Source organism: Saccopteryx leptura, chromosome 1, assembly GCF_036850995.1.
Source record: "Saccopteryx leptura isolate mSacLep1 chromosome 1, mSacLep1_pri_phased_curated, whole genome shotgun sequence".
NCBI classification, from domain to species: domain Eukaryota; kingdom Metazoa; phylum Chordata; class Mammalia; order Chiroptera; family Emballonuridae; genus Saccopteryx; species Saccopteryx leptura.
Genome location: NC_089503.1, coordinates 161,204,558 through 161,217,627, shown reverse-complemented (window position 1 = coordinate 161,217,627; position 13,070 = coordinate 161,204,558). Strand labels below are relative to the sequence as shown.

The window sequence follows — 13,070 nt, the reverse complement described above, 5'->3', positions numbered from 1 at the left end:
TATTTGAAATAAGTCATCCACAGTTCCCAGCAGACCCTTCTTCTTAAGGGTAATGGCCTCTCTGGTTTTTGGTAATGTGAGTTTGTTTGTAGTTTACTGCACAGATCAGATGGAGGCAATTGTGTGTGTTGGGCAGGACCTTTAAGTAACCAGGTTTCAAAAGGTATAAGCCATTTTGTGTTTCAGTTGTCCATTCTTGCCGAGTCTACCAGCGGAAGATCACAAACGGCAGTAACAGCCTGTGGGTAATAATTACTTAATAAAACACCTGTAACCTGATTGTGGTAGTACGTACACACACATTATTAATTTTAATAGCTCTGAATTTATTTTATAATGGCCTTCTATTTATAGTAAACGGTGCCAGTTTCCCATTTGCACCATAGCATTGCCTCTTGGGAGAAATTTATAAGAGTTGACTTGAAGACTAAAATGAAGTAACATTGTAAGTCATGTGTAACATGGGAAAAAATAATAATTGCAGTCCTTCGATGAGAGAGTTGACTGCAAATCTAAAACACTAAGATGGCGCTGTGTGCCTCTCGCTTTAACTTAGGGAGCAGGCCCTGACGTGCAACATGTTTCCGAAAGTCTGGATGTTGTCTCAGTGGATGCTGGCGTTGAGAGCATGTAACAAGGGAGCAGGAAGCAGGGGCATGGTTGCCTTTGAGAACCAGAAAAGTGACCCAAGTGTAGTAGACTTACCTCAGGGAAAAAGAAGTGGGTAACAAAACCTCTTCACTTGCCTTTTTTCACAGGTTTAGGAAAAAACAAATGTGACCTAGAGATATTTTGAGTGAGAAGAAAGCCTAATTCTGCAGTACTTATACACTGTTCACAAAAATTAGGGGACCAGGGAACGTGCAGATACTCCAGGACTTTCAGCCTTTTGTCTAGTGCACTTTCACCAATGAAATACAAGTTGGTTTTGCATCTCATTTGCATAATCCACAACTTTCTTTGATTTGTCATTTGCTTTTCTGATGTCCTTGTTTAATAAAAAAGAAATCAAATGCTTTTTTTTATCGCTTCATATTCATTTAGAAACATCCCCTAATTTTTGTGAACAGTATATTTAAATTTGTATTTTAAAAAAAAGAAAGAAGTTCACAGTTTCTACAAGACCAAACAGTATCTTGGGCAGAAAAGTTGGGAAATCAGATGTTTTACTTTTTCTCATCACTTGGTAACTTCTGTAGAATAGTTTGTTGGAGATCCGACTTCCAACTGTGCCCGCCTTGCCTCCACATAGGTACGCCCCTCTGGGCATCCTCTTCCTGATTGCGGGGAAGATTATGGAGATGGAAGACTTGGGCGTGATTGGGGGCCAGCTTGCCATGTACACCGTGACAGTCATTGTGGGCTTACTCATCCACGCCTTAATTGTCCTGCCCCTCCTCTACTTCCTGGCAACACGGAAGAACCCTTGGGTTTTTATCGGAGGGATGCTGCAAGCACTCATCACCGCTCTAGGGACCTCCTCCAGGTATGTGTATATGCGGCCCACATCTCTCAGAAAAGTCTCAAACTTCACTTGGAACCAGGACCCTCAAGTTCAGGGTAGAGGGAGACATTGTGGAGGAGGGGCGATTGAAATTACTAGGCGTATGCATTGATTTTTTTGCTTCCAGTGCTCATCAGACTTGTTTGAGATTCAAGGAATGGCTGGCTAGATACCCTTTTGGGGCACAAAATGGAAATTCACTCTCCTTTCCTGTCCACTGGAATTTCCCTCTTCCAGTTAATATTGATTGCCTGAGGGGCAGAGGCTGTTGTGATGTGGCAATAATGGCACATGATGCCTCACAGGGGAACCAGAAGCAGGAGTTCCCGAATGACCCAGGGAGGGGATCCACTCTGTTCCTAACCACGCTTCCCTACTTACAGAAGTGCTGACTCCGTTCCTTTTAACAGGAACGAACTTTCTGCCCACAGTACCACACACACAGGCATACTGGGCACCCGGAACGGTCAGCTGACATGCCCTGTGTTACTGTTCTCAGCTCCGCCACGCTGCCCATCACCTTCAAGTGCCTGGAGCAGAACAACGGTGTGGACAAGCGCGTCACCAGATTCGTCCTCCCAGTAGGGGCCACCATTAACATGGATGGCACCGCCCTTTATGAGGCTCTGGCTGCCATTTTCATTGCGCAGGTGAACAACTTGGAGCTGAACTTTGGACAGCTTATTACAATCAGGTACAAGGAAAGTTCTGAGCAATTTTTTTTTTTAAGAATCACTTTAGGCCCTGGCCGATTGGCTCAGTGGTAAAGCATCGGCCTGGCGTGCAGGAGTCCTGGGTTCGATTCCCGGCCAGGGCACACAGGAGAAGCGCCCATCTGCTTCTCCACCCCTCCCCCTCTCCTTCCTCTCTGTCTCTCTCTTCCCCTCCCGCAGCCAAGGCTCCACTGGAGCAAAGATGGCCCGGGCGCTGGGGATGGCTCTTTGGCCTCTGCCTCAGGCGCTAGAGTGGCTCTGGATGCAACAGAGCATCGCCCCAGATGGGCACAGCTTCGCCCCTGGTGGGCTTGCCGGGTGGATCCCGGTCGAGTGCATGCGGGAGTCTGTCTGACTGCCTCCCCGTTTCCAACTTCAGAAAAATACAAAAAAAAAAAAAAAAAAAAGAATCACTTTAAACAATGAGATGGTGATCAGGGATTAGATGAAGAAACTGGAAACTGGCAGGGAGGAAGGGACTCACATAAATAGGAGGTTAGGGTTTGTGAGAATAGTTTTATTTTTAATAATTAGATATGTCGATTTATTGTTTTTTAAATTACAGATGTGCACATTCATTAACAATGAAATTCTAATAATAGAAAAATACATAAGGTAAAGAGTGAAACACCTGCCGCCATCACTCCCCATTCTCTCTCTAAGTGACCTCTGGTAATGTTTGCTGTATACAGACTTTTTCTAATGCATAGACATGCACACACTTTTACTAGTGCTTAATGGAATCACACCATACATAATGCTTGCTACTTGGTTTTACTTATCGATATAACATCTATAAATATATATTTTTTTAATTATTTATTTTTTTTTTTTATTAAGTGAGTGGTGGGGAGGCAGAGAAGCAGGAAGGCAGAAAGACAGACTCCTTACTGGGATCCACCCAGCAACTCTCTATAAGGCGATGCTTTGCCCATCTGGGACCACTGCTCTGTTACTTGGCAACCAAGCTATTTCAGTGCCTGAGGCAAGGCCATGGTGCCTGGGGCCAGCTTGCTAAAACCATTCGAGCCATGGCTGTAGGAGGAGAGGAGGGAGGGTGAAGAAGCCGATGGTCGCTTCTCCTATGTGCTCTGACTGGGAATCGAACCTGGGACTTCCACACATCGGGCCAATGCTCTACTGCTTTATCACCTATAAATATCTCTAGCTCTAGCTCTTTGAAGAAATATATGAAAATATGTATGTACATAGAAATAGAAAACTACATCTTTTTGTAAAAGGCATAGTATGGATATTTCTCTTTTAAAAAAAGTTAGATTACACTTCAATTTTAAAGGCATTAAATATGTTCACTTTTATTAACAGTATGAGGAAATAAAACTATACTTGAAAAACTGGATTAACATTTTCTCTTGGGTTAATTTTTAGGTGATATAAAATAGATGACAGACCACACTGACAAATAGGTTGAGAATTTTATTTCTGTGGACTATTATTTTTTAGCTATTCTATTTGAAGTGTCTGGTGAAAGGTCATTTTTCTTTCCATACCTTCCCCTAATCTCTGAGTTTCCTTCAGAGGCAACCACTGTTTGCTAGTTTCCCGAGTGTTCTTCTACAGATAGTCCATGCATATCCTTGTGCGTATGTGACTCTCATCCCTCTGAAAGTCAGGATGTGACTCTCATCCCTCTGGAAGTAGAATGCACACAGACCAATAAGTAACTGTAATGGAGAGTTTAAGCCTCACCATCCAGCTCAGGCCCTGCTCATCATTGTGTGTTCATTATTATTAGCAACTTGCTGTGTTTTTCGCTCCATAAGACACACCTAGGGTTTTAAGGAGGAAAATAAGAAAAAAAATATTCTGAACCAAATGATGTGTTAAAATATTTAATAAAATACAGTATTTTTCGCTCCATAAGACACACAGGCATTTTCCCCTCCACTTTTGAGGGAAAAAAAGTGTATCTTATGGAGCAAAAAATACTATATTTTGAAGACCAAAATAAGTCAGAATTTTTTCACAACTTTTTATCATGAAAATTATCTTACATATTGCATTTCTTCTCTTTCTCAGTCCCTCTCTTTCTCTCTACCTTCATGACATTTCACTTGTATACCGTTCAGCATGCATCTCCTCAGAATAGGGATCATTTTCTATAACCACAATAGTAAGAATCTTAAAAATACTCCCGGAATATCTAGCCTACATTCAAATTTCTCCAATTGTCCCAAAAATGTCTTTGATAGCTTTTTCCCCCAGACCAACATCAAATTCAGATTTATGGCTTCCATTTGGCCTTTATATCCCTTTCATCTTTTTTTTTTTTTTTTTTTTTTTTTTGTATTTTTCTGAAGCTGGAAACGGGGAGGCAGTCAGACAGACTCCCACATGCGCCCGACCAGGATCCACCCGGCACGCCCACCAGGGGGCGATGCTCTGCCCATCCGGGGCATCGCTCTGTCGCGACCAGAGCCACTCTAGTGCCTGGGGCAGAGGCCAAGGAGCCATCCCCAGCGCCCGGGGCCATCTTTTGCTCCAATGGAGCCTCAGCTGCGGGAGGGAAAGAGAGAGACAGAGAGGAAGGAGAGGGGGAGGGGTGGAGAAGCAAATGGACACTTCTCCTGTGTGCCCTGGCCGGGAATTGAACCTGGGACTTCCGCAGGCCAGGCCTTTCATCTTTTTAAATATCAGTTCACACACATTTTTGTGTGTGTATATATATACATATATATGCTTATTTTTAAATGTTATGTTAAACTCTCTCTATGTGTTTTGTGTTACTGGAAAATGGTAATAGTTATAGGACGCACTGGGGTAAAAAAAAAAATAGTGAAAAAGACAAAACTGATCACGGCCAGAAGTGACTGGCCTGGGAGTTCTGGGAGCCCAGGCCCGGTTTGGCCCACTGAGGCTGGGAGATAGGCATCTCAGCTCACTGCAGCCTATTCTTGGCATACTGGTTGAAAAACCCCCAATTATAGTCGCATGTGACAATGTTAAAAAATAAGGACAGTAACTGACAATGAGATAGAACTGTATTTCTCTCACGGGGAGCAGCTCTGCTCCACAAAGCCCTCAAGACTGGTAGACGTTCCATAGTGTAAGGGACAAAGGCTCATGTTTCCATCATCTCCGGGGTGCTACCCTCACCCAGATGGTCCAGAAAGGCTCATCACCACCTCCAAATTTTAGCCATAGGGAAGAGGAGGAGTCGCACAGCCTACAAGTTTCTTGGTCTCCTTGGCCAGAACTTTGCGTAAAGGGTTCCAAAGGAGGTTGGGAAATGGAGTCTTCATTCTGGGCAGACAAGCACCAGCTAAAAATTTCAATATCGTGAAAAGAGAACCATGTGGGGGAACCATGAACAGCCTCTCCCACAGACTTATTACTTTATTAATACTTATATCTAGGCCAGGGGTCCCCAAACTTTTTACACAGGGAGCCAGTTCACTGTCCCTCAGATTGTTGGAGGGCCGGACTATAAAAAAAAACTATGAACAAATCCCTATGCACACTGCACATATCTTATTTTAAAGTAAAAAAACAAAACGGGAACAAATACAATATTTAAAATAAAGAACAAATAAATTTAAATCAACAAACTGACCAGTATTTCAATGGGAACTATGGGCCTGCTATTGGCTAATGAGATGGTCAATGTGCTCCTCTCACTGACCACCAATGAAATAGGTGCCCCTTCCAGAAGTGTGGCGGGGGCCGGATAAATGGCCACAGGGGCCACATGCGACCCACGGGCCGTAGTTTGGGGACCCCTGATCTAGGCAATACTTTTCTGTTCTAAAAACATTTTAACATTCTCACATCAGCCTATCAAATAGCAATTTCACAAACTGAGTCCCAGACAGGGTACATGCCTTACAAACCAGTTCCACACTGGCTCCCTAAAAAAATACTGATAGTGCTATAAAACTGTTTGTAATCATTTTGCTTTTTAATTGACAAATCTGATTGTTTTTTTCTGACCTTATTAACTACACAAGTCCAGTATCTTTACAGTCCTCTACTTGGACAGAGAAATTATTAGAAACAAATTGTTACTGAACTATACAGTATTTTGGACTTTACAAAATATTTTCAGGTATGTGAAATGTATATACCTATCAGTCTCTTCATTTTTAAATGGCTATCATAATAGGACCAATTTCCTAAGGGTTGTTGTGAGGATCAAATGAGATAAGCCATGTTTAGCATATCAGATGGCACATAATCACTTAATAACCATTAGTTAATATGATTATTAGTTTAGTAGGGTTTTCACAGTCTCACATTTTACTGAAGCACATCCTCTTTTGTTAACTTGGCAAGTCACACTCTGTGCGGTGTGTGTTTGCAGGGTACACTTTCTGTTTGGGGAGATTTGTAAAAATGTTTTCTGTTTGGGAACGTCTTTCAACAGCATCACTGCCACGGCTGCCAGTATCGGGGCAGCTGGGATTCCTCAGGCAGGACTGGTCACCATGGTCATCGTGCTGACATCCGTGGGCCTGCCCACCGACGACATCACGCTCATCATTGCAGTGGACTGGTTCCTGTGAGTATGCTCTGACTGGGATCAAGCTTGCTGGCATAGGGCACTCCTTCACCATTCCAGGGTGCCAGGCAGCCAAAAGGGCTCCACAAGCAGGGGCAGCTCGTCCAGAAATCAACTTGTTTTTACTCCTTGACCCTGGCCCTTATCTGGAGACCGAGCCCCAGACGCCATGTGCATTCACTCCCTTATCAGCCCGTAGGGCACATCTGACTGCTACACGTCTCACTCCATAAAGCCCTGCAGAGACTGGGAAACCCGCCATCTGTGAAGCCAACATAAATCAGCAGGGCCCTTTCTGAATTGCACAACATCCCCTGGCGGCTGGAATCACAAAGCTGATGGCTTCACACGCTGGCCCAGGCCCTTCCTCCTTTGCTTCTCATTGTAATGGCGTCATGCAGCGCGGGTGTTCCCATCTGAGCCCAACAGGGACAAGAGCGGCCGTGCAGATGGTGGCAAGAGAGCTAGCATCCTTAAGCAGAATTGAATTTTTGGGGCTCTGGGGCCCAAAAAAGTATCCTCTAGGGCCCATTCCTCTGCCTTTTTCCCCTCACCCATCCAGCTGACATTTTCTCTGCCTCTCTTCTCTCATAAGTTCCCATCCACCTGCAGAAAAAAAAAATATCTCGCCCCAGGATTCCCAAAGTGAATGCCTAGAAGGACACAGTAGATGCTGGAGTCAACATATGCTGACTTCATTAGATCTAATGGCCGTGGAGAGCCCCACGGGGTGCCCAACGCGGGATAAATGCGGAGGAGGGTAATCAGTTGGGAGCATGCATTCCACAGTCACTTGGACCTGTGGTCACACCCCGACCCCTGTGTGACACAGGGCAGGGTACCCAGCCACCCTAGCTTTCTCCTCTGTGAAACAGGGATGATCATGTTATTTCCCTCCCTCTGGTGCTCTGAGGGTTAAGTGCAATGATGCATGGGAGGCTTTTATAGTAGAAAGCTGTGGTTGTCCGAGTTTTTAATCTCTGGATTCCTTTGCACTTAAAAATTACTGAGGACCCAAAAAGCTATGTGGGTCTTCTCTATTAATACATATCATATTAGAAAAACTTAGAAAAAATTTAAATGTTGAATTTATTTAAAAGTGATAATAATAAATTCATTACATGTTAACATAAATAACATTTTTATGAAAAAAAACCACCATTTTCTAAACCAAAAATTTAGGGGGGAAAAATGATACCATTTTACATTTTTGCAAATCATCATAATATCTGGCTTAATGCAAGACAGCTGGAGTCTCCTAATTTCTGTATTTATTAGTTGTGGTATCTTTTGTGTTAGGTTTTAGGAAAGAAAGAGAATCAAAAAGAAATTTTAAATAAAAAGAAAAAGGGAGGGGTCATTCCCTCACTATTGGTATTCTATCTAGTAACTGAAAATTAATCATCTATATGTCCTTATAACTTTTAATAATACTATTATAGAGGTCATGTGTTTATTTTGTAATGAGGCAGTTGGGGAATACACCAAGCAGATTTGGGGGTCGGGGGACAGGAAAGGAGAGAGATGAGAAGCATCAACTTGTAGTTGATTCATCACTATAGTTGTTCATTGATTGCTTCCCATATGTACCTTGACCAGGGGGCTCCAGCCAAGTCAGTGACCCCTTGCTCAAGCCAGCAACCTTGGGCTTAAAGCCAGCAGCCATGGGATCATTTCGATGAGCCTGTGATCAAGCCACCAACCTCGCTGTTTCTAACCTAGGTCCTCAGCATCCCAGGTCAACTCTCTATCCACTGGGCCACTACCAGTCAGGCACACCAAGCAGAATTTTAAAAGATGCTTCCAAACACTTCCCCAGTGGTTCAAAATATGGGCTGGAGTCATGGGAATGGTCACCGCAGCCTCATTGTTCCTTCTTCCTGCCCTTCCCCAGGGATCGCCTCCGAACCACCACCAATGTTCTGGGAGACGCCTTTGGGGCCGGCATTGTTGAGCACTTGTCTCGACATGAACTGAAGAATCATGATGTCGAGATAGGCAACTCAGTGATTGAAGAGAATGAAATGAAGAAACCCTATCAGCTGATTGCCCAGGAAAGCGAAACAGAGAAACCCATCGACAGTGAAACCAAGATGTAGACTGGCAGGAAGAAATGCTCTCCTGAGCCCCAGGTGTCTGAAAACCATGACATGTTTCCAGCTCGTTAAAACTCATCCTCTGCAGGAAGCCCCTTACCTCCCTTTCCTCCCAGTTCTGATAGGATTTGGAAGTATGCATCCAAAAACAAGGGAGGATTTTGCAGCAGCCAAAATATATAGTTTTCATCCCATATTTGGAAGTTTAAGTCATTTCATGTCAATTTTATCTAAAGAGGTACTAAGATCAAAAATAGTCTTGATCAGACCTTGCAAGTTTATGTGACACACAATCCTGTAAATGTGATTTTTTAAAGAGTCAAACAAGTAGTGGGCTAAAAAAAAGCTTATAAATCAACTTTCAAAATTTAAAAATCCTTCAGAACACACTTCAGTTTTAGTATCAACACAAAAAAAACTTGATAAACCGCAATTGGTCATTCTGGTTTGTGTTCTTGTTTCATTAGTAGCAGGACCATACAAAAACATACCTAGCACAGCTGTAAGGAAGTGCACAAAGTGAAACTACCAGGTAACCAAGGGCAAGTTACATTTCACCTCTAGGTCTCAGTGCTCTCACCTGTAAAATGTGTGTTTCCTAAATGCCTTTGTGGTCTCGCATATCCCAAATATCCTATGGTGTCATGAAAGTTCCTGTCCTCTACATTCCCTGGCAAGTATCCAACATCCAATAGCAAGTATCATCCCATGGAGCATGGGACTTTCAGGAACGATGTTTATCAGGAATGAACACTTTTAAGTAGGTGCGGGATGGCGGTGTGGTGTACCAAAATCCTGTGTCCACAATGTCAGTTGCACAAGTCACCAGTCTAGAGGCCATTCTAGGAGTGGAATTATTCATGATGTCTTCACATAGTTTCTCCCAACAGGGGAAATTTTCCCTTCTTCCTACCCTTCCCTGGACTGCTCCGGGAAGGATGTCTCCCACCACTCCTCAACTGACAATAGACTTTTAGAAACTAAAATGTAAGACTAGCAACTAGCTAAGGTGCTCGTGGTCTTACTATGGAACACTAGAGAAAGCTAGGGAAGAAAGAAGCACAGTTGACATTATAAAGAAAAGATATTAAAACACCAAGGTTATATAGAGGTCATCTTTAAGGAAGAATTTTTTAATAAAAGGTTTATTTTTTCTTAAAACCATGGAAACACTTTTTCTCTTTAGTTCAAAAACATTCCCCAAGAAAATCTACATATAAAAATATAAGGTTACTTTTTATATATTTTAAAACAAATTAAATGAATGAACTCTCTGTCTAATAGAGGTCTGTGCACTGGGTGGGTGGTCTAGTATTTGAAAAGGTTTTTGACTACAATCAAAAGTTCTTAGAATGAAGGAAACAAGATATGTCTTTGTGTTGGAATTCTACTTACCAAGATATTCAAAACCTTCAGCTGGAGTGGGGTTTGTTTGGTCTTGTTTTGTCTGTGTTCCTGAGAGAAATGGTAGAAGATGAATCAGTATGAAGACATTGTCAATGTGGTTCCAAGAAAAAAAAACAGCAGGGGCATCGGTCTCAGGCCAGGCAGCTCCCAGATTTTGAGACCAATTCTTTACCCCCGAAGGAATATCCAGTCAAAGACATGGAGGGGCAGTTGTCAGATAATGCCAGCTGTGTTTGAGTTTCTGGTCGAAAATGGTGACGAATGGATTTAATTATGCTAACAGACTGAAAATCTAGACATCCTCTGATACACAATTAGAGGTATTTTTATATAGATCCAGTGCATTATATTGTGTACAAAAGTTAATGTTAGGCTGTGGTGGAGTAACCATTTGATGGGAAACACACTACAAATGTTACTGTACATGGGTGTCATCTTGTGATACCAGTAGAGCAAAAATTACTTATGCCAAATTAATTCTATTACACAGTGTGATTTTTTTATACTAACCATTTCTTATGGAAAGCAAGTCTTCTTGGATGCCCCTCTCACCGACCCGTCACAGGCTCTGCATGTATACATGCATCCAGTGTGGACTGAGGAGCATTACCTTGTAGATGTATTTTCAATAAAGAAAAAAATAGTTTTACATTATGCCTTTGCACATTGTTGTTATTGTTATTATTGTCCCTAAAGGATAATAAATTTTCCTTTCATGAAAGTATTGCAGTGAGCTCAGGACAAGGCTGGAGAAAGTTACCATGCAGATTGTTTTAGATTTCAGTTGGTAAAATCTTAGAAGAACTGGATGGGGAAGCCAACCTTAAGAAAAGGAGTAAGGACATACTCTCCTTGCCCAACTCCTGGAACTGGACCGGAAACAGGAGGGTGTGAGGGGAGCACTTGGTATCAACCTGCACTTACTTGTCCACATCAGATTCAGACTTCTCAGACACATGGAATCACTTCCAAGTTGGCATCAGAGAAGCGTGATGCTGCCACCGGTTCTTCCAAAAAAAAAAAGTAATTTCCTGTCTGATGTTTAAATTAGGTAGATTTATCTATGTGATTACTACAGCCATTTGTGAAAAGAGCTGAACAAGATCTCAAGGAACATGTCAGAAATCACCATCGTGCTGATGTTCTAGTTATGAAGAATGACTTATGGACGACTGTTCTTTTCCATTATGCTTTTTAATAAATAATTGGCAGGCAGTATCATGGAATGCCCAGGTTGAAGTTGTGTCGGGAGGCCTCTTCATCTGACTCTCTACTTGCAGGTGGCAGCCTCTTGTAGGACAAGTTCTTAAGTTGGGCCCATGAACCCCTAGGTCATCCACATGAAGACTTCCCTGAGTTCATATAGCTCTTCAACTTATGGGAAAGTTTTGTGCACTAGCCTTTTCCTAGGGTAGAAATCTTTTATTTCCATCCATTCCTCTAAAGGATCTTTTGATCGATACATTCTAACCTTTTTCAAGGCATCTGTGATATTTGAATGGGTGGGGCTGTGGAAGGAAACTGCTCACAGTCTGAGGGGACCAAACCACCTTGGCCACCCCAAGGGGATCCACATCTGCACACCTGTGCACACCTGGGACACCCTGGACACAGGTGTTTGGGGAAGTGCCAGAAGAGGTGAATGCACTGCTAGGCCGCGCTTCGTACTGGGGTCACCAACTTCCTTCCCTTCCGCAGCAAGGCTGGATTTTGCCCTCCTCCCCCCCCCCCCCCACGGTGTCTCAGAAGCTGGTCATCAGCCTGTGGAGACCTGCGGAGACATAAGGGTTAAGGGACCTGGCAGCCCTACCAGTGTGTGACTTAGGCGATGGGGAGAGAAGCAAGTCTAGATCTCTATGTGGGACACAGATCTGTTCACAAATTTTGTTACCGTGTACAGTTTTTAGGATAATGTTTCTTAAACATTTCTGATAAGGGTTTTTTTAAATCCTACACTTTGAGAAGTCAGGGGTGTCTGTGATTTTTAAGTCACAGATTTAAAATAAAAATCACAGAAATTAAATAAAAATCCCAGAGATTTTTTTAAATCCTACACTTTGAGAAAAGTACATGCTCCTCCCACCCACCCGCATGTATCCGTTCAACACCACTGTTGCACCCTAAGCAGGATTTCCTTTCCCAAGCTGGAAAGTCTCACTTTCCCAGAAAAAAAAAAAAGAAAAAAAAATTTTTTGTAAGTTTTCATTCACATGCACCACGTTGAACACAGAGGTTTCAGTGCTGTTAATTGCGTGGGTCTGAAGAGCGGGAGGAGGAAGGCTCGGTTCCGCTGGATGGGAGGGGGGTGAGGAGGATCCCTGGTGGGTGGGGAGGGGGGCACACTCCCTCTTTCCGCCGCCTGCTGGGCACTTGACCTGAGGCTGCTGTCAGTCACTGGCCTCTGCAGCCGCGCGCTGCCCCTTCTCCCACCCGGGTGGTCCCAAAACTGGGGCAACAATGACCAGCTCTGTGTGGCCTGTTCCGGGGAGAGGGGGGACACAGCAATAAGGAGGTGTCAGCCCGAGCAGGCTCCGAATGAATAAGCCGACAGAAGGGGAGTAAGGAAGGAAAAGCGAAGGAAACTGATGGACAGTGTTCTAGGAGGGCAATTGTGAGATGAGAAATCTCCGGGATAAATGAGGCCGGTTCTGGGGGGCGATACCTACAATAGCCATCAGGGGTAGCTCGCGGCTCTTCGAGAGGAGGGACTGGATTTCCACTCCAAGAGAACTTGCTTTAAGCGCAAATGGAATTCCAACGTCTTGCAGTGCAAGGGGGGGGGGGGGGGGGGGAGTCGATATGTGAAAGCCATCAAGGGGTTCCAGATTCTT

General features: G+C 43.5%; 1 protein-coding gene across 1 annotated transcript in view; it reads left to right on the top strand.

Moving 5' to 3' along the window:
- The window catches only part of SLC1A3 (solute carrier family 1 member 3), an 85,866-nt gene extending 75,087 nt beyond the window's left edge, over positions 1–10,779 (top strand). The window contains exons 7-10 of the mRNA XM_066378968.1: positions 1,253–1,486; positions 2,004–2,198; positions 6,602–6,736; positions 8,631–10,779. Of these exons, the coding sequence (XP_066235065.1) occupies positions 1,253–1,486; positions 2,004–2,198; positions 6,602–6,736; positions 8,631–8,835 (769 nt within the window). The 3' untranslated portion in view covers positions 8,836–10,779. The remainder of the gene's footprint in view (positions 1–1,252; positions 1,487–2,003; positions 2,199–6,601; positions 6,737–8,630) is intronic.
- The last annotated feature ends 2,291 nt before the right edge of the window (positions 10,780–13,070 follow it).